At 35.6% G+C, this 23198-nt stretch overlaps 1 protein-coding gene across 2 annotated transcripts; it reads right to left on the reverse strand.

The window, feature by feature from the left end:
• Positions 1–220: 220 nt before the first annotated feature.
• Positions 221–20779, reverse strand: LOC141391393 (lysoplasmalogenase TMEM86A). 2 transcript variants are annotated; one of them, XM_073964296.1, is made up of 5 exons: positions 20255–20779; positions 1462–1628; positions 1203–1393; positions 914–1131; positions 221–854 (listed from the first exon to the last, which is right to left on the reverse strand). In XM_073964296.1, the coding sequence occupies exons 1-5, from the start codon at positions 20273–20275 to the stop codon at positions 720–722; spliced, it is 732 nt and encodes a 243-aa protein (XP_073820397.1). In that variant the 5' UTR covers positions 20276–20779; the 3' UTR covers positions 221–719. The 2 variants fall into 2 exon arrangements, with proteins under 2 accessions (XP_073820397.1, XP_073820396.1); XM_073964295.1 differs by having other exon boundaries at positions 20228–20559.
• Positions 20780–23198: the final 2419 nt, after the last annotated feature.

Genomic DNA, 23198 nt, shown 5'->3' on the forward strand with positions numbered 1-23198 from the left:
TACCCTCCATCTTATGGTGGAGTGTATAACAACGATCAGTCTTATTTTGAATATAATTTCCCCGTGAGTTCTGTCTCTCTACCGTTTCAACTTAAAAGTGAGATTGAAAAAACTCAGGAGGGACTTACGACCGAATATGACGGGATATTAATTTTCACAAACCTTAATAATCCCTGCAGGTTCTGGAAAATACATAAAGGCAATAAAAATCTAGGTGGTGTTTTTCTTTCATATAATTTATATTTATTTCACAAAGTTCACAAAACACATAACATATATCTACCAAAAAAGTATGTACAATTTTTATATAACAGTTTTTTTCTTTCTTAATAATTGGCATTTGTTTTTTTTTTTTTATTTTGTCATGATTAAATCATCTAATGATACGTCACTGTGCATTCTGTTTACGTGCTACATTTTAAAATTGAGGTTTCTAGTTTGAACAGTTTTGTATATTGGTAGTTTGGAAGATAAGTGGATTAACAAACATTTAACTATCTACAACTAGTTAACAAGATTTACATTAACTGTTTTGTTTAAATATATTTGGTTTGTTTTAGTTTCTTGGTAATACACAGAGAATGGAAGTATTTCGGTTACATTATTTGTTTGGTGGTTAAGAAAAGACATACGGACTATATATGTATGTATGTTGTAGGTTAACTTTTTGTCTAGTTTTTGGTTTTGTATTATGGAAGATGGTTTAAATCAGTCTTTTTTTATTTGACACGACGACGGGCACTGCCATTCTTCTTCATTGGTGACATTTTACCGGGTTTCTTTTTCGACATGTCAATAGTTGTGCTTAAGGCAATGCCAAATTGAGCAGCATAATAGGTGATCATGATCCATAACTAAAAGAGAAAATATGATATAACAAAAGGGGTGGATAGTGTGCATCATTTATACTTACCCTAGCATTGGGAACTGGTAGTAAGAACATATCAAAGGCAATCAAACTGTCGGATATCACAAACAACACACTGCAAATGCCACACAAAATAAAGATGGGAGTCTTGTAATGGACAGCACGGGCCACTGAACGGTAACACATGGTCAACAGCAACAAGCCGTAAATTGGAAGACCCACAATTAAGACACCCTCAAGGCGTTTGAATACCAAACCAATGGCTAAAAATTAAAAACAACAATTTTCATATTAAAAATTAAAACTTACTTTTAAAGAGTGTTATTTTTCTTACTTATGGCCCAAAGAACATAAAACGGTATTCCCAGCTTCCATTGGAGTGGCTTAAAACCAAATGCTGATATGTAAAATATTTGAGCAACAGCAAATGATCCCATACCATGTGGGAACATATCGATATTGAGCAAAACATCACCGCCACACGAGAATATCAAACCAATAAGTATCAGTTGGGAATATTTGTACCTGGGGAAGAGTTTAGACAAATTTAAATATATGGAATGAGTGTGTTATATTTTTTTAGCAATACTTACTGTTTGTTAAAAGCGAATCCTTTCATTACAACGAAAAACATAAGACTCACAATGGGAGCACACTTCAATATCGTTGTCCATAGTTCTCCGTGGGGATTCCTTACAAATGCAAAATACAATACCACGAAATTGACAAAGGGTGCCAATTTAAGGGCTTGGCTTTTACACTAGAAGAGGGAAGAAAGAAAAGTTAAACAAAGATTTAATTGAAGATTATTGGTAATAAATGTGAATGCAAAATCTATGCGGACTATATACTGAAATGTGGAACCGTATTTCAGAAAAACGTGAAATCGGTCCTACAAGATTATCAATGAATACATTAAACATTAAAAATGCTACGTGTAAGAAACTGACCATAACCGTAAGGTAAATGTACATTCAATTAAGAAGAAAATTTATCCAATGGCCACTATGGGGTCTCCATATTATCGTGGAATGAATGATCGTGATTCTACGGTATTTTGACGATTTCGAATCTTTCAATAAGTGTGCATGAAATTAGAGACTTCTCGACCTTAGTTATTTAAACCGATTTAAAGTTGACGACCCAAAATTATCCGGATTTCGCGCATCGAACGACAAAGGAAGGTGACGTTATCGTAAGAAATGTTTGTGTGGGGAAATTTTCTCACCACATCATTACAAATCTGATTGGATTAGAGTATGAACATTACCTTTCGTGGCAACCATCTGTTTTACTTGGTCGCCGTAGAATTTGAGAGCTCTTGGGTCATTATGTCAGGAAGCATGAACTTACCCACCAAAAACATTTTATGGTTGTAATCACAATAACAGGTACTACCTTCAATGCACTTTAGAAAAAATTTTAAACTATTGTTAGGGAGGTATCGGAAGGAGTTGTCCGATATGGTCCATCTACGGACTTGATTTAAGCTTGAGAAAATTATTACGACATTCAAAGTTGTAAATGAGCGACATTTTTGCAAAACATTTCGAAGCTGAAAAACGTCATGTTGTGGTACTTTGATAGCGGTTCTTAAAATAAGGGACGAAAAGGACATTGAAGGAAGCGAGTTAGAAGGCGAAATGCTCTGCGAATAAAATGCTCATTCGATTTGACTGAAGACATGTCATCTCATAAATTAGCTAAAACAACAGTTAACAAAGATATAACGCTAATTTCAGATGCCTTACAAAGTCTTCAGCAGAAACTTCCTTCGGGATTCTAAATATACTGACCAAGGGCTTTCATCCCCAAAAGGAATTATCTCTGCCCCAGATTTTCACCTCCATTTTGTGTCACAGTGATATAACCAAATTTTTTAATTCGTAATATTTTGCACAAACTCAGTTTTTGTTCGAAGATGGGCCATATCGGTCGTATCCTTGGGTGCCTCCCCCATAAATGTTCAAAATTTTTCCGTAAAATATTGTGAACGATAACTCTCACAAATTTGCAGTTTAAGACCTCCTCGAGGTTCATGTTGAAATTTTTTCCAACAAGTTGTTCTTGCGGCCCCCTATACGACGGTACAATTTTTTTGCGGGGGAAAGTCCATACATCCAGAGATAATGGCCAAAGAGATCCAAGAAACCCTGACGCACCAACAAAACGGTAAATCCGCAAGATAACTGTCGCAGGGAGTTTCTGATTGGTACAATCTTTGTATATCGTGTTATTTCATCCAGCCACGTATCAGGTTGGAATATGGACTATATCGGTCAACACCTTAGGGTACCTCCCCCACCAAATTCGGAAAAAGTGATGGTTAGGACCTCCTCTTGGATCGTTTTGAATTTTTTTCCAGCAAGTTTTCCTAGTGGCCCTCTTTACGCCGGTATAATTGTTTTTGGGGTAAGTCCATTTTTCCTGAGATAATGACTTAAAGCTCCAAAAAACCCTGACGTCACCAACTAAAATGGCATAACCCCAAGATAACTCTCGCAGGGAGTTTCTGATTGATCCAAACTTTGCGCATCGTCCACGCCTTCATATAGCCCCTATAGAACGGTACCTCCCGATTTTCGGTATTTTAAAGGTTATGGCCACAATCGAAATGCCTGAAATTTGGTATTTTGTCTTCGTTGGGGGCTTCCAACTTTCTCCTCTTAATTTGTCGGTATGGGTCTACACCTTTATATAGCCCCATAGAAAGGTACATCCCAATTTTCAGTATTTTGAAAGTTGTGGCCTCAATATTCCACCGAAATGGCTGATTTAGTTGGTATTTAGTCTTCATTGGGGGTATAAAACTATCGGTATAGGTCCATGCCTTCATATAGCCCCCATTGAACGGTACCTCCCGATTTTCGTAATTCTGAACGTCAATATCCCACCGAAATGACTGAAATTTGTTGTTTAGCTTTCCATGGGGAAGAGAATTATCAGAATAGGTCGAAGTCTTCCTACATCCCCCATAGAAGCGTGCATCTTGTTTTTTTTTAGAAATATCGAAAATAGAAATATAGAAATACTAGCAAAGTGCCCGCTACTTCGTATGCGTTAAATATGCAAAACAAATAAACAATATATAATATAGAATGGTGGAAACATTTTGTCACGCCTACACAAGAGCAATCCACATTTTTTGAGATATTTTAATTGAGGTTCGCAAATATGGCCTAACCCAACAACCGCCATCCTCATTCCCAGCTCTATCTGTTCCCTCAAAACCAATTATAGAACTATTTAGTACTTTACATGTAAATACATAAATACGAACCTCCTCCAATTATTTCAAAATTCCCTTTACACAATAACAAATTGTACCAAATCCTGTGCCATTTACAACTTTTCGTATATTTATGGCACATATTTCTTAAATCGAATCCAGATCTATCCGTTCATCCAATACAAAATTGTACCATACATGGAACCATTTTGTACCCCTAAGTGTACCTAATTCCACATTTTAGGATTCGAGCGCTATAATTTCATCCAAATCCTAATTGTACAAAATGTAGTACTTTTGGTAAGCATAAGCACGCATTTCCCCAACAGTAATATTAAATCCAAAATTCAAGATTCCAGCTCTAACCGTTCGCTCAAATCCAAGTTGTACCAAATTTAGTACCGTTTAGTACCTTTCATACATATAAGTACGAATTTCCAAAACTTCCTCAATCCTACACCCCAACAGTAATCTTAATTCCAAACTTCAAGATTCCACCTCTAGCCGTTCGCTCAAATCCAAATTGTACCAAATTTAGTACTTTTCGTACTCATAAGTACGAATTTCAAAAACTACTTCCATATCTCAATCCTACACTCCAAAAGTAATCTTAATTCCAAATTTCTTGATTCCAACTCTATCCGTTCGCTCAAATCCAAATTGTACCAAATTTAGTACTATTTAGTACTTTTCCTACCCATAACTAAAAATTTCCAACATTTTATCAATCCTACAATTCAACAGGTATTTTAGTTCCAAACTTGAGGATGGCAGCTACATCAGATCACCGAAATCCAAATTGTACCAAATTTAGTACCATTTAGTACTTTTCGTACCCATAAGTACAAATTTTCAAACAATAAGCTTAATTCCGAATTTCAGGATTCCAGATATATCCGATAACTCAAATCCAAATTTGGAACCATTTAGAACTATTCGTATCCATAGTACGAATTTCTAAACCTACCTCTATCAACACTCCAACATCAATTTTAATTCCGAATTTCACGATTCCAAATGTATCCTATCACTGAAATCCAAATTGTACCAAATTTAGTACTATTTAGTACTTTTCCTACCCATAAGTACAAATTTCCAAAACTTTATCAATCTTACACTCCAACAGTCTCAGGTTTCCAGCTATATCGATTCACCCAATTGCAAACTGTATCAAATTTGGTACCATTTAGTACTTTCGTACCCATAAGTACGAATTTCTACAACTACTTCAATCTTACACGCCAACAGTAATCTTAATTCCAAATTTCAGAATTACAGCTGCATCAGATCACCGTAGTCCAAATTGTACCAAATTTAGTACCATTTAGTACTTTTTGTTCCCATAGGTCCGAATTTCCATACCTACCTCTATCCAACACTCCAAAACTAATCTTAATTTCGAATTTCAGGATTCCAAATGTATCTGATCACCCAAATCCAAATTGTACCAAATTTGGTACCATTTAGTACTCTTCGTTGCCATAAGTACGAATTTCCAAAAGTATCCCAATCCCACACTCCAATAGTAATCTTAATTCCAAATTTCACTATTCCAGCTCTATCCGATCACTTAAATTCATATTGTACCAAATTTGGTACCATTAAGTACTTTTCGTACCCAAAAGTACGAATTTCCAAAAACCGAGCCTTATCTCACGCCAACATACCAACACCAACCCACACTCAAAATTTCAAGCTTATAGCTTCTTCCGTTTCGTCTGGGCATTGATTCTTAGTCGGCCCCCACACAAATTTGACCATTTTTAGTACATTTTAGTGCTTTTCGCACCCTTGTAGGACGAATTTCCAAAAACCCAGCCTTATCGAGCACCTTCGCCTCAAGATTAATCCTCACCCAAAATTTGGGAATTCTAGCTTCAGCCGTTTCGTCAGGGTGTTGATTCCTAGTCGGCCCCCACACAAATTTGACCATTTTTAGTACATTTTAGTGCTTTTCGCACCCTTGTAGGACGAATTTCCAAAAACCCAGCCTTATCGAGCACCTTCGCCCCAAGACTAATCCTCACCCAAAATTTGGGAATTCTAGCTTAAGCAGTTTCGTCTGGGCGTTGATTCTTAGTCGGCCCGCACACAAATTTGAACATTTTTAGTACATTTTAGTGCTTTTCGCACCCTTGTAGGACGAATTTCCAAAAACCCAGCCTTATCAAGCACCTTCGCCCCAAGACTAATCCTCACCCAAAATTTGGGAATTCTAGCTTCAGCAGTTTCGCCTGGGCGTTGATTCTTAGACGGCCCCCACACAAATTTGACCATTTTTAGTACATTTTAGTGCTTTTCGCACCCTTGTAGGACGAATTTCCAAAAACCCAGCCTTATCGAGCACCTTCGCCCCAAGACTAATCCTCACCCAAAATTTGGGAATTCTAGCTTCAGCCGTTTCGTCTGGGCGTTGATTCCTAGTCGGCCCCCCACACAAATTTGACAATTTTTAGTACATTTTAGTGCTTTTCGCACCCTTGTAGGACGAATTTCCAAAAACCCAGCCTTATCGAGCACCTTCGCCCCAAGACTAATCCTCACCTAAAATTTGGGAATTCTAGCTTCAGCCGTTTCGTCTGGGCGTTGATTCTTAGTCGGCCCCCCACACAAATGGTACCATTTTTAGTACATTTTAGTACTTTTCGTACCCTTCTAGGACGAATTTCCAAAAACCCAGCCTTATCGAGCACCTTTGCCCCAAGACTAATCCTCACACAAAATTTGGGGATTCTAGCTTCAGCCGTTTCGTCTGGGCGTTGTAGATCACATCATCACTTTACTCTTTTATATATGTAGATTGTATTCTTTGAGTCTAAAAATTTTCCGCCAGAAATTTGTCGGTATAAATCGACGTTTTGATATAGTAGAACGGTACCTGCCGAATTTCGGTATTTTGAAGGTTAACCACCTTATTTTACCGAAATTGCTGAAATTTGGTACTCAGTCTTCTTCATACACGAAAGGAAACTAATTGTTCCATTTTACTTAAATACAACTCGTGGTGGAGGGTACAACAAGTTCAACCCGGCTAACCTTAACGCCTTCTTACTTGTTATAACTAACCTTGATCGTTGCGCATAAAAGATATGACCGTTTTAATTTGAATGTTTAGAAAAAAATTCTAAAAAATAATCCCGAAATGTCCAAAAATAATCCCGAAATGTCCAAATGGATTCGCGAAAAATCAAATTTATGACAAAATTGTACGTATTTGCAAACATATTTTTGAAATGGTAGCGCCTATGTTTACAAAATATATGTATATAAAAAAAACAAGTAAAAAAGTATTAGCCGCCTTTGCCGACCTATAAGCACCACCTTTGAATTTCATCTAATATTCGAAGAAATATTACGATGTCCAAAGTGTGGACCATTGATGATCAAAATAGAAAGAGAGTAAAGTAGTGAGAGAATCACAAGAACATTTGAGTCAGCATTCAGTGGTTGTTAGAACTACGACCAGTAAACAAGTGGCGGGTGTGTGCGGTTTTGTTCAGTGTCCCCACAAAAATTATGCGTACATCCATGCATATGTTTACTTGTCGGCTGTTCAACGACGACTGATTGTTATTCTCATATACGTTAACGTATATGGATGATCTTGGCTGGTGTGGACGAACGCAGTACTCGGTTCGAGCTCTCCAGCCGCTACGTGTGGTGCCATGGGGTTTTTTTTACAACTTTCGGACTGTTTTCTCAAGAAGTATTGACTTTCCCCTGAAAAAACTTTTACTGTCGTAATTGAGGAAGCGAATGCATGTTGCTTCAACAAAAATCAAAATGATTCGAGAGCAGGTCTTAAAGTGAATTTATCCAAAATTTTGTGTGGGAGGTACCCGTAGGAATGGACAAATATACTCCATATTCGAACCTGATCTATATCTGGTAGATACATTAGGATGTGTAAAGTATGGACCAAATTGGTCACTCCCATGAAGAGTTATCTTGCGCACAATTTTTCCGAACATTTTTGAACTTTTGTGGGGGAGGTACCTGAAGGAGTGGACCGATATGGCTTATCTTCGAACTTCAACTAAGTTGGCACAAAATCCGTTCGAGAGTTATCTTGCGCTCCAACCACTACACACGGGGTCATAGGCATTTTTTACAACTTTCAGGCCATTTTCTCAAGAAGTATGGACTTGCCCCTGATGAAACTTGTACCGTCTTATGGGGGGCAGTGAATACAAGTTGGCACAACAAAAATCAAAGAGATTCGAGAACAGGTCCTGAACTGAACTTTTCTGAAATTTTGTGTGGAATGTACCCGAAGGAGTGGATCGATTGAGTCCATACTAGAACCTCATATAAGTCTGGTAAAAATTTCACGATGTGCAAAGTATGGACCTAATCGGTTACTCCCTTCAAGAGATATAGTGCGCACAAATTTTCCGAACATTTCCGAACTTTTGTGGGGGAGGTACCGGAAGGAGTGGACCGATATAATCCATCTTCGAACTTAAACTAAATAAAAAACATTACGAAAGCCAAATGTCGAATTGCAGATACTTGGACCAAAAATTGTAGCTAAAATCCAAAAAAAAACCGAAAATTGGGGAAAAACTGCCGAAAATCGGGGGTACCGCTATACGGGGGCTAAACCAAAACATGCACCTATGTTGACAGTTTTTAGTGGAGATGTTTTGTGATCACTCAACTGTCAAATGTAGTTTGACAGTTCGGTCAACAATTGTTGCTAAAATATTCAAAATACCGAAAATATGGAGGTACGGTTATATGGGGGCTACATCAAAACATGGACCTAAGTTGACAATTTTTGGAGGAGATATTTTGTGATTTCTAGGAACCTCAACTGTCAAATTACAGGTAGTTCGGTCAAAAATTTTAGTTAAAATCCTCAAAATACCGAAAATCGGGAGGTACCGTTATATGGGGGCTATACCGAAACATCGACCTACGTTGACGGTTTTTAGTGGAGATATTTTGTGACCACTGGGAACCCCACACGTGAAATTACGGGTAGTTCGGTCAAAAAATGTAGCTATTATTATTAATTGTTCCACAAACATCCCAGATGGGACAAGGGAGACTTCTCTAATATCAATGAGTGCACCCCGATTCATATTAGCTCAATGATATGGGACCTACTGCTTATTGCCGAGTCCGAACGGCGTGTAGAGAAGTTTTACAAGTCCGAAATACTCAGGAAATGTCGCCAACATTACTGAGGGGTATTTTGCCACCGTTGAAAAGTGTTTGGTGTTGACTGGTTGGGGAATTTAACCCACGACCTTCAGCGTGCAAGGCGGGTGTGCATACTAGGGTTATGACTTTTTTACAACCTCATATCCCTGTATCATATTTTGATGAACTTTTGCCTAAGATTAGATAAAATCTTAATTATAAGTTGATTCAACAAAAAAAGCTCACGCACAAAAAGCTTTCAAAGTTTTCATATATGAGCTTTTTTGAAAAAATGTTGGAGTCACTTTAAGCACATATACGACTCAAAAAAAGCTTTAAAACCACACAATATAACCAACATGACATAAACTTTTGTTTCTCACCAATTTTATCGCCATATCATAACATATATATCATTTTATATCATACATAACTTTATTCCATATATCATATAAATTGAAAGTGGTTTGTGCGTGACCTTTTTTAATATTTAAATGGAATAAAAGTTATTTTAGTTATTAATAGGTCAACGGTAATTCACTCATGCAACAGGAAAAATTTTTTTTGAGGACAATTTTTTTTTCATTTCATAGAATTTTCCAAAAAATCATTTTTTTCAAAATGGTTTGTGCATGACCTTTTTTAATAATTAAATGGAATGAATGTTATTTTTGGCATTAATAGGCAAAAGTTCATTCATTCTCGCTACAGGAAATCATTTTTGAGAAAAAAGGTCTAAAAGTCATAACCCTAGTGCATACCATTGCACCACGGTGGCACCCCAAAAACTTAAAATATGAAATTTTATGGCGATCGGTAAACCTTAACTCGTTCCACCCGAACCATCTTTGTTTCCACAGTAATTTATATGGGGTCAAATGTGCATATTCACGAAAATTCTCTAAAGGCCGCAATACGTTAACCGATCGCCATAAAAGTTCATATATAAGGTTTTTGGTCAATTGGAAAAAAAAATTAGTAGGTAGGTTTTTCACAAAAAAGAAGCCTTAATGTATATACCCCTCATTAAATTTTTCTGCAAAGAACGAATTACATGCTTCGTCATACCTAGATGTCGACAGAGTTTGCGGTATACTGAAAGTTGCCGCCTGAAAATTCTATTATTGATATCAAGAAATGTAATATTTTTGTTGTAACATTTTCACAGTGGTGGCACTTACATGGGAAGGTGTGACAAAAATACTTCCTAGTGGCCTAAAAATATCCTAACAAAAATATTGCATTCTTAGGTCGAAGTTTTCCCGTGGCTCCCATGTAACGGATCAGCCTGTATAGACGTATTTTACTGTTACCAACACATTGTTCAACCAAATTTGCTGTAATCCGGTACCAGGAGTTCTTATTGCATAGTGAACCTCGCCATGAAAGATTTTCGATTTCGTATATTCCCTATATGATTTATATATCGATTTATTTCGGCAAATATTCAAACCGAATAGGTTTTAATAATGAACTCAGTGTCCAGAACCACCGACGTAGCCAGGGGGGGGGGGGGGGGGGCAATCCCATAGGATATTAGCTTACGCTACACATTTTTTTAATTTTTGAATAAAATTTTAAAATGTTTTAAATTTTTCAAGAAATAAGTAAAGTATTTGGTGGAAGTATTACAGAGAATTATTTAACTACATTGGTATACTTATTGTCCAACATATTTGAAAGTCTAAAGACTAATGAACACGTTAGGCTTTTTGAGAAGTTTTCCGCATAGTTGTTGTTAAGTTTAAAGGTGTTGTTTAAGCGTTTATTCGTAATTTTACGCTGAATGTAAGTGTAACTGAGTTCAGAACAAAATGTTTATTTGTATTTGTTACGGCTTATAAACACCATCCAGAAAAAACAATTTTTGCGATCTTTTGTTTTTGAAATTTTGGATAAGAGCAATTCAACAATAAAAGATAGAATCGTTGCTTAATTTTGTGGTTTTAAATTTTTGTATATAGTTTCTAACACCTATTTGTAATGAACTATTTTGAACATCATAACAATTACAAGTTCTTTATTATGTTTCAAATTTGCAAAAAAACCATATCAACCATTTTTTATGATAGAATTCTGTTCCACCGCCCGTTGACATTATTTGAAACTGGTCTCTTGCTACAAATTAGTAAATGCCTATTGTACAAAAAAGGATTTTTCTGTCGTATTTTTATATTTTGTTCATCCTTTTGAATGATAATAAAATAAAGATTATTGAGGTTAAAGTTTATACTTTCAATGGATACACATTTCTAGAAATGTTCCTTTTTCCTTCTTCGGCAAAGGACTTTGTGACGACAAACGAAATCAAAAAAAAACTGGTCGGAAACAGATTCTTCTTCGTCAAAATCTCAACAAGTATCAGTCGGCGTTGCGGACAGGAATATACCCTGGGACTGTGTGAACTGAAACTTTCATATATGGGCAGATCGAACAACGGCTACACAACCAAAATCCGTTAACCCAAAGCTACATATGTATTAGGAGATTTTCAGCATTGTGTAGCCATTTGCGGACGTATGAACTTGCCAACAAAATATAGTGTTGCGGAGAAGGTACCTGAAGAAATGGACCGGACCAACATAGTTTATCATAGAAGTAGATATTATTTTGGGGGTCATTCCATTCCACCAGTCTTTTCAGTTTTTCACAAAGGTTGTTCATTTTCGAGCTAAAACTAAGTTTGGACAAAATATTACTAAATCCAGAGTTTGGTCCAAATCTGTGGCTTCATTCACGAAAAATCGCAAATACCGCTTTAGCTAAAATTCCTGATATTTGAGTTAAAATTCCAGAAGGAGTAGACCGAAAATCACCACCTTCGAACTTTATATAAGGCTCGAAGAAATATCGCGATAAAGTTGTCGTGCGCACCAACAACTACACATGATTGCCTTAGGGCAATTTTCTATCAAAGTATGGACTTCTCCCTGAAAAAACATGTACTGTAGTAATAGGGGACCCGAGAACATTTGTTGCAAAATACCAAAGCGTTTCCCGAGAGGTCTTTTTGTTTATTAATTTATTTTTTCATGTTTTTACTTATAACTAAATTATTACCATAAAGGAAGTGAAGCCATATTTACTAATTATCCAGAGAGGTCTTAACCTGCACTTCCCTGAAAATTTTAGAAATACTCTGTGGAAGGATATCGAAAGAGTGGATCGATATTGTCCATATTCGAAGTTGATCGAAATGTGGACAAAATATAACGAAGGCCATATTTTGGACAGAGTCGGTTGATCTGTTCGAGAATTATCGTGTTCTCCAGGCAGCCACCCAGATGGACGAACATAGCTAAGTGGTCTCCAAATTTTCTGAACACATTTCTTCCTTGAAACCGTTATTTCGATGAGGCACATTTTGACTAAAGGCTGAGAGTAAAAAAAATGTAGATTGGGAAAAATTGTGTTTATGAATTTTTGCTAAAAGAATGTATACATGTATAGACCTTGGATTGGCGCCAGAATTTCATTTTAAAAGAATTCAAGACTGGTTTTCAGAGTTTTCCAAGTTCCTGATCAACTTATGAGAAGATCCACCATAGGAAACCAGAATTTCTGTAAGAGAAGTCCGACGATTTTCCCGCGATTGGGTGCTAAAATTTCATCATGGATAGACTCACTCTTGCTCTGCATTAGTGCTCTATCAAGAAAACCACTATCAGCCTCCAGAAATTCTTTGCGATAAAGTCTACGATTGGGAACTAACTACAATAGGTTTCTTTATGACAATAACAACGATTGAATTTCCGAAATTGACACCGAATATGACATGGCAGCGTGATAAAACACAAAAAAGGAGACACGTATCTCGGCGTTTTTTTCCTTTATTTATATAACTCCTAAATATACCTGCAAATATAAAATATACTACTGGATAACGCCATGATATCCGAACGTTCCCTCTGCATAAATCTCTACTAATCCCATTTTCCTTCCATAAATTGCTCAATAGAATTCGAGTGGAAAATTGAAGCCGTGATTTTGAACTTTTGTGAAGTAGGAAACAAAGGAAAGGTCCTCAACATTCCATGTAAACAACAAAACTAAATGTTAAGCTATATCTAAGGTTTTCCGATTGGTCTAACCGAAGTGATATCACTGAATTACATAACATTCACTGTAGTTGTGAGTTATTTGATAAATGATACACCCAAAAATATATGCTATTATTAATAAATCCATTGTTATGAACATAAATTAACTCTGATATATTGTCAAAAAGACATGGGACATTGGCCAAGAAGTCTTACGTCATTTTAATTAAAATATAGTAATGAACAATATTTCATCAGTAATATAATTCTAAAATAAGGTTTATGTCTTTGCTAAATAAGAAATTTTCGCTAACATGAACTTTCAAAATTTTGGTCAGGTGGGCCCCCCCCGAAATGAAATCCTGGCTACGTCCCTGTCCAGAACACGCCCTTACAAGGAAATGCCATATCGGTCCATTTCCTCCATACAGGGTTACCACCGATTTTTCGGTACTTTATAAGATTTAAGGGGTTACACCTAGTTGTGTAGACCAAAAAAAAAAAAAATTTCATGAATTTTTTTCAAAGAAACTACAAATATTTTTATGTAGATGTTTTTTCCTCCTGAAAGAGCACATCTTAAACTACTTCTGGAATTTTTGTTATTGAAAAATGTTGCATAGTTTTGTGGTAAATGGCTACCTGCTACCTACCAACAACTCGAGAAAGAAAAAGAAAAATTTTGAGGTATTCACTTTAAACAATAATTTTTCTCCCCACCCGTATGTTAGAAGAATCCGTTGAGTTTTGTGTTTAGAGGCTCAACTTAAAACCCGTTTTTCTCGAAACCCTTTTTTGTAAAAGCGTTTTGCGGTGCCAACGATATATCGAAAACGAATGGGCCGATCTCCCCAAATTAAAGAGGAATATGGCACGTGAATAGACGTATTTTTTGTTCGCTCGTGAAAAAAATAAATTGCTAAAATCTTACTTATCTTACATGTGTAAAAAGTGGATTGACTGAAAGAATTAGTGACAAAGTTGCAATGTTATATGGAATATCTCTGTAATTGTTTAAAACAATAAATAAAATATAATTTGTTCATTGTACACTGCATAATTTGTGCGAGATAAAGGAAAAGGTGTTAAAGACAAGATAAATAAAAAAAAAAAAATAGCTACCAACAAAACAACTCCATAAACAGCCGAAACATCCCGTATTCAAATAACTCTTAAATTCTATAAGAAATCATCAAGATAAAAATGAAGAAAACAGAATTCTCTTAGACTGTCATCTGCATCGTGCTTTGAGTTGAGAGACTATTTTGAAACAAATAAGAAAATAAAATAAATACAACACTGCATATTTGGTGCGGGATAAAAAAGTGGTAAAGAGAAGATAAAAAGTACCAATAAAACAACTACATTAAAAACTTGGTTGTTCCTGAGGCAAAGTTGGTACTCCCCGATGGATCTGAGAAGACTGTCCGAAGCGATAAAATAAATGATGTTAATATCTAGATTACAAACAAAAATTTCTTTTCTCTTTGCAAGCTTATTCATTGTATCTTTTCACTTCATGTTTTTACATATTGTTTATAGTAAGAATTTATACGTTTTTATAACCATTAAGACATACTTATGTATGTATTATCTGCTATTCAAAACGTTTCTGCTGGTTATAAATTAGAATTGATATGCCTTTTTTATTCTTTTTATTTATTTTTTGCGAGCAATAAATGTAAATAAAATGGAAAATAATAAAATTATAACATGTAGGTTTAGTTTTAATCTTAAGTCTTTTTATGTATCATGGGTATGGTTTGCTTCTCTATATAAATATTATGAATGATAATTTGGGGGCCATTGTCAATAGGCATGAGATTCATAATCTACATCTTTCTCCCAATAATCTTAATATTTTGCATATGAATGCACAAAGTATTGCTCCAAGATCTGCATGTACGAAAATTGACGAAATTCGAGATCTTGTGGATAATGGAAAATTTGATGTTGTTGGAATATCGGAAACCTGGTTAAGAAGTTATACTCTAGATGGAGCTGTAAAAATTGATGGTTACAAGATTTTCAGAAACGACAGGATAGTGAGAAGGGGGGGAGGAGTGTGTATGTATGTAAATGAGAAATTTAAGTCTAAAGTGGTGTTTGATATTATGGAGGAGGGGCTGGTTGAAGGGTTATTTGTGGAAATTGACATGACAGAGGGAAGAAAGTTATTAGTTGGTGTCTTATACCTACCCCATGGCGGACTACCGAGATGTGAACATGTTTTGTCGGAAATGGTTGGAAGGTATGAGAACGTGGTCTTTATGGGAGACTTTAATATAGATTTATTTGAACGCGGGCATATAATGAGAGACGCGTGTAGAAGATTAGAGCTGGAAATAATTCATAACTGCCTTCCGACTCATTTTAGTATAGGTTCGGAAAGAAGTTCCTTAATAGACTACTTTTTAGTATCTAATAGGAATTTAGTTCTAAATAGCAAGCAATTCCAATTTCCAGCTATGAACTCATATCACGCCCTAATATATATGTCAGTAGCAATTCAATGTGATTTACGTGAAAATGTGAAATATGTCAGAGATTACAGTTCATTTAATTTTGATGATTGTGCAATGGATGTAAGTGCAGTAGACTTCAGTGAAATCTACTATAGCGAAGACATATACTATAAAGTAGAACTATTAAATGCAGTTATTACTGATCTATTTGACCGACATATCCCACTCAAGAGAGTATTCAATCGAAAAAGCACGACTTGGATGAATGAGCCTGTTATTTTACTAGCCAAAGAGAAGAGGGATATGGCTTACAGGGCTTTTATGGAAAACAAGTGCAATGAGAACTGGAGAATTTACTGTAAATATAGGAATAAACTCAAATCTATTATAAGAAAGCGCAGAAATGTCTATTTTCAGAATTTGTTTGAGTCAGTGTCTCATTCTGGTAGGTGGAGAGAAATTAGAAATTTAGGTGTAACTGAGAGTGCTAATGAACTTGGTGAACAAGTAGATGCTGAAGAATTTAATAATCTTTAATTAATTCTCTTTCGAGTTGAGCTGTTAGGCCTTTAAAGATACATTGAAAAATTAGGAGTCTACCGAAGTCCCACGCATCCAACCAATCCAATCCAATTTAATAATCATTTTCTCCTTCGTCCTCCTAGTAATGCACCTAATTTAATTTTTCCACACTCAGAGAGAAATAATTTAAATGAATTCTGCTTTCAATCAGTAGATGATCAAGACGTGTGGAATGCATTGCATAGCATAAAATCAAACGCTACTGGTGTGGACGGTATATCCCCTAAGTTTCTGCAGTGCATATATCCATTAATTTCAAGGCATTTAGTGCATATTTATAATTATATTTTAATGTCGAATTCATATCCTGATTTGTGGAAGGTTGCAAGGGTTGTTCCCATTCCCAAAAATCGTAGACCGATTAACTGTTCTGATTTCAGGCCAATAAGTATTTTGCCAGTATGTTCCAAAGTCCTCGAAATTTTAATGAATAAACAAATTATTGCTAGTGAGAATGTGTCTGAAAGAATTTCAAAATTTCAGTCGGGTTTCAGGAAACATTTCAATACTACAACTTTAATGACAAGTTTAACTGACGAAATAAGACGTAATACGGACAACAAAAAAGTTTCTATATTAATTACATTAGATCTGAGCAGAGCCTTTGAGTCGGTATGTCATGAACTATTATTAAACAAATTGTTTAACACCTTCCACTTTTCGAAAATGTCATGTGCTTTATTAAAGAATTTCTTATTTGAGAGAAAGCAGTTTGTGAAGTTTCAAAATACAGTTTCATCATTGAAGATTTTGAAAACGGGTGTACCGCAGGGATCGGTTTTAGGGCCCTTGCTTTTTAGTTTATATATAAACGACATATTTGAAAGGCTCACAGATACGAGCAGCCACTTGTATGCAGATGATTTACAAATGCTTTTTTCCTCTAATATAGATAATGTAGGTGGTTTAATATATAATATTCAAATGTCTCTAAGTAGAGTTGAGGACTGGTGTACTGTAAATTTTATTTCTTTAAATATATCGAAATCTAAAGCTTTGGTATTTAACGCACGTTCATGTGACATACCTGATATCAACATAGGTGGCAATGTAATCGAGTATGTTGACCACATGAAAACTCTGGGAATTTATGTTGATCAAAGGTTAGATTTTAGTACTCATATAAATCACATTTTATCAAGAATTACCTTTGGTCTTCGCCGACTACACGGAATTCCCTGCTCCCTGTCTCTAAATATGCGAAAGCTTATGGCTCGATCCTTTTTAATGCCAATTATTTTATATGGGTTGGAGGTTTATTCCGGAACAACAATAACAGATGTAACATCCCTGAGACTATGCTTTAATAGAATAATTCGATATGTGTATGGACTACGTCCCAATGATCATGTGACGCAGTATGTTTTTGATTTCCTAGGTTGCTCATTTGATACCTTCATAAAAGTAAGATTACTGCTAATGTTTTATAGAGTGTTTAAAAATGGATCTCCGCAATACCTAACGTCAATCTTTTCTTTTGGACCGTCACCACGATTGAGAACATTGGTTTGTCCAAGATTTAATTCTCTCGCAATGCAATACTCTTTTGTAGTAAGGGTATGCAGGCTGTGGAATACATTTATACCTTATAATGAAAGACATTTTGCACATACTATATCGGCTTTTAAAAGTAAACTTATTAATTTTATACAATAAACCGGAATCTCACTGTTGATAATGGCATACGTCTTTATTTTAAGAGAATATGGAGATGCATCTATACCCATGATACATACATTTGTAGAGTTTAAGTTTTATATGTAAAATCTAATGCCATAATTAATTGAAATAACTTTGTAATTAAATTGGCCCAAAGGCTTAATTATTACGAATAAATGAATTGAAATTGAAAAATATATATGTACTTTATAGGGTCGAAAATGATTAGTTCGGTGTGCTACAAACAGAGAAACAAACTTAATATACCCTCCGTACTAGGGTTTTTCCAAACAAAACGGTTTTCGGTTAACCGAAATTTTCAATTTTTCCAAAAATCGGTTTTCGGTTTTCAAAAATTTTCAAAACCGGTTAATATAATTATCTCATGATATCCTTGTTATTGGACATTCATCCTCGAAGTGGGGACAGTAAAATTAAGACAGAAATTGTGCTCTTAGAATAGTAAAAGCCCTTACAAATATAAAATTGTGTACCAAAAAAATTAAATTCACATTTACTATACATTAGACAAATGTATATGCGAAATTATGTCAGTTAATTGAAACTCTAATTTTTCAATGTATCTCTAAAGGCCTAACAGCTCAACTCGAAAGAGAATTAATTAAATATCACTATAAATGACCTTCGCCTTAATAAGGCAAAAATAAAAAATAATTTCAGCATGAGCCAGGCTGGGATTCGAAACTGCGTCTCCGACAACTGAGTGTCAAGGTTGCCGGCGTCTTAGCGTTCTAAGCTACCATCAACTTGTCAAAACTTTAGTAGACAATAATTGATGATCAAATCAAAAATAAAATCTTCTGATATAGAAGAGCAATTACTAATGATGTAGGAATAAAACTTACCATAGTATTTGTGAACGTTGAAAAATGGGATTACCAAGCAGGACTATAGGAAAAGTTTGGAGTTTCAATTAACTGACATAATTTCGCATATACATTTATCTAATGAAGTGCGATATATATACTAGTTTCCAAGCTTTGCCTTCGTCTGCCACAACAACAACATCCTAATACACCTGAAGATCGGCTTTACCACCCGTGAAACGTAGTGTAATGGTTGGATGCGTGGGACTTCGGTAGACTCCTAATTTTTCAATGTATCTCTAAAGGCCTAACAGCTCAACTCGAAAGAGAATTAATTAAAATTTTGAATGTTTAGAAGCGATTTGCATCTTAAAATTTTAAAAATGATATGACATTTTTTTGATTTTTGTCGTTGGACGCATCCACTGTGATGTTGTAGAAAATTTTTAATTAACTAATCCCCAAAAGTTTGTTGTTTTGAACATAAAACAAAATTCAGTAAGATTATTTAAATGTGGTGCTATAGATTAATCGAATAGTAACCATATCGGCAAATCCACATTAAGTAGCTATAAATAACGACGATTAGATTAAAACCATATTAAAGATAATTTTGATAAAATGTACCCCAATAGGTCTTGAATAATTGAACTACAACAAAACTAGAGGTGAAGTCAAATATTATCTTCAACTCACCGAAAACGACAGCGGTATAATTTAGTGTTCACAGCGATATGATTATCAATAAACACAATTGAAACATGATAACCACTTCAGTTCAACATGAAGAAAATTTTATCTCAAAACACTGTTCCTTTTTAAGCAACATCTTGATACCACCAAAGACATTCCTTACAACAACCCATGTTTTATGTTCTTTATCTCTCTTCTTTGATAATAGGAAAGCTTTTTCATCTACATATTTATCCTTTTTGTTGGGAAAAAGCTCTAATTTACCCAAACATGTTATTGTTGCACAACCACGCACAGACACAACTCACAACATACAGAGGGACAAGGTCAAGGACGCACAGGAAACAACAACATACAAGTATACCTTCAATAATAACAAACGCATAAAAGGGCGCGCATAAGGATCGAACCTTGGCTTACCAACACACAAACTTATTGCTTCACATAAATCACAATTAAATTGTACGGTGGATACAAATAGAATGTAATTACAAAAAAGAATTCAGCAATTATTTCTTACGAATATCCACAAAGCATGCAAAGGTCGAGCAAATCCAGAGAACTTCTGGCCAATAAATTAAATTGAAGAAAAAAGCAATGATTTCAATGATTTCTTTTTTGTAAGCCAATATTTAAGATGGACCAAAACTAAAAGCCAAATAAAAAGCAATTACAACCAAATAGAAAACAGAAACAAATTCTTTGGATGTCTGTACCTCTGCATGTGGTGGATGAGGACTTACAAGGTGAATTAAATCCGTCATTTTATTAATTTCCGGTAACGATTTTCCCCAGAATCATTCACTTTGCGAGACAATGTTTGCAAAATTGCGTGCACTTTTGTTGATGTGTTATTATTTTTGTTGTTGTTCTTGCAGTTCAATGTGAATTGTCAACAGAGAAGATATACGCAAGTGATTGACCCCACTCATAAACTCGAACACGCTCGCACACACACACGTACTCACAAACACGTTACACGGGCAAATATGGATTGAAGCGTGCCTGTACCGTACGAACCGTTTAACTAAATTGACTGCCACCGACTAACTAAGCTGCGGCGAAAACTCTCGCTCATGCATTTAATTAGTGCCAAAGGTCTGGTTGCCTCTATCTTTTGACAATTCGACAGACATACATACAAACATAAGTATCTCGCTCACCAGCCGGTCCCACTACTAGCCACTAAAAGAGCTTTACAGATAACAAACAAATTGATGTGTTGGAGGTTTGTTTGTTTGTTTTTGTTTGAAATGCAGTTTGTTTCTATTTGCCACCCTATTTACAGTTGGGGCTTTGTCAATTAAGTTGTTCATACAGTGTCACACAAGAAAGCTCTCTCGGGAGAAAAAATATGTGAAAATATTCATGAGATTTGTCAAATGTTTTGTTATTCTATGAGAAAGCTTATTTTATGCTATCGCTAAAAGTTTTATTAGGTATTGTAAACAATCAACAGGTGGGGAAGAGCTTAGCAATTATTGTGACCTAATCTTGAAGATGACATTAGGCAGACTCGACAACTGATATACTCTATACTTCCATACAAAAGTGGACAAAAATAGAAGGAGTTGACCTAGGTTGATGAATTTTTGCACAAGTACTTTTAATGGCATAGGAATGAAAAATTTCAACTTTGGTCAATATCGGTTCAGATTTGGATATAGCCCCCATATATATCTTTCCCCGATTTTGCTATAACTCGGTCACTTTTGATCGAATACCCTTAAAATTTAGTATGTACTATTTTCTTAGGCCCCTGAGTTGCTCTACCGATTTTCACAAAAATCGGTTCAGATTTGGATATAGCCCCCAAATATATCTTTCCCCGATTTTGCTATAACTCGGTCAATTTTAGTCGAATAGCCTTCAAATTTTATATGTGATGTTTTCTTATGTCCCCGAGTAGTTTCACCCATTTTCGTAAAAATCGGTTCAGATTTGGATATAGCTCCCATATATATCTTTCCCCGATTTTGCTATAATTCGCTCAATTTTTGATGAATAGCCTTCAAATTTAACATGGAATGTTTCCTCAGGCCACTGTTCAGTTTTACCGATTTGGATTTGATTTCGCAAAAATCGGTACAGATTTGGATATAGCCTCCATATATATCTTTCACCGATTTTGCTATAAATCGATCAATTTTTGAAACATACCCTTCAAATTTAACATGGGATGTTTTCTTAAGACCTTTTTCAGTTTCATCGATTTGGATAAAAATCGGTTTAGATTTGGATATAGCTCTCATATATATTTTCACTAAACACGCAATTTATGTGAGATATTGATTAAATTAGGAAAATATGACGTAATTATCCGTAGTTGAGTGACATCGGGCGAAATTATATATCGAAGCCATATTCAAACCTGAACCGATATGGACCAAAGTTGATATCTTTCATTCCTGTGCCCTCATAAGTACTTGTGCAAACATTCATCAACCTAGTTCAACGGTAAAACTGAACAGGGTCCTTAGGAACATCACATGTTCAATTTGAAGCCTATTCATCAAAAATTGAGCGGATTATAGCAAAATCGGGGATAGATGTATATGGGGGCTATATCCAAATCTGAACCGATTTTTGAAGGCTATTTGAAGGCTATCCGATCAAAATTGAACGAGTTGTGGCAAAATCGGGAAAAGATATATATGAGGGCTATATAAAATCTGAACCGATATATCTCAGAAGGTTGCAGGGATGGGCAGAATGTTTTTACACATTTCGCTTCGCAAGAGATGTCCAATTAACGGAAATCAAGAGCCAAGGTGGCAATCAAAAGATATACTCTACCTAATATTAAGAATTTATATTATTTTTATCAAATTTAAATTTTTAATTCTTGATAACGGTACTTCGCCGATGTGCAGTTGATGTCAACTTTTTGTACTAAAATTTTATATTTATAGCCCACCCATCAAATCCCCATCCAAAACTTTTAATATTATCAACAAACTTTTCAGAAAATTTTATTTTAAATGTCGTCTAATTTTCATATTCTTATCGCCTTAGATTACCTGGAAAATATTTTTCATATTTAAAGAGCTATAACTTCATTATGGATGCACATATCGACAAAATTCTTTCAGATTCGTCATATCGGATGTGCTTACTGTAAGAAGAAAACATAAACATATGTAAAAGTTAACATCACATATTTTGATTTTTGTCCACGCGGCAGCACTGTGCGGCGTCGGGTTCTTCGCTACCGGATTGACCCGGATCCACACAACACCCGTGTTCTGGCCAGCAGCTGACACCTCAGTGTACACATATTTGTATTTGTATCGTTTTTCTATGTTGGGAGCAGCATGTCCCGGAATACCAGCTCCGGATTCTTTTGGTCCTTACCGGGACGGATGTACTTAGTTTTTTTCACATCCGCATCCGTCACACACAAACTTCGGTGAGATGCAATAGACGCCGTGAAAAGATGCATCTCAGGGATTGTTCTAGACTCGTCCGTGTGAAGGACTACGACAGGGACTATGTTGCTGCGTGAACACTGCCTGCACATGTTCGGGTGTTATCGCAGTGAGCATCCCTGTCCCGATTTAATGGACAGACTTTCCCCACCCAGGTACATCAGGAGAAATCTTCATGATCTAGAGAGAGATCCAAAGATATAAATAGAATCTCTAGATCACAGAGACTGAGGCAGTCGCGCAGGCCGTACTTGGGGCC

Source organism: Musca autumnalis, unplaced genomic scaffold (genome assembly GCF_047663935.1).
Source record: "Musca autumnalis isolate F117 unplaced genomic scaffold, ASM4766393v1 scaffold_1, whole genome shotgun sequence".
Classification (NCBI taxonomy): domain Eukaryota; kingdom Metazoa; phylum Arthropoda; class Insecta; order Diptera; family Muscidae; genus Musca; species Musca autumnalis.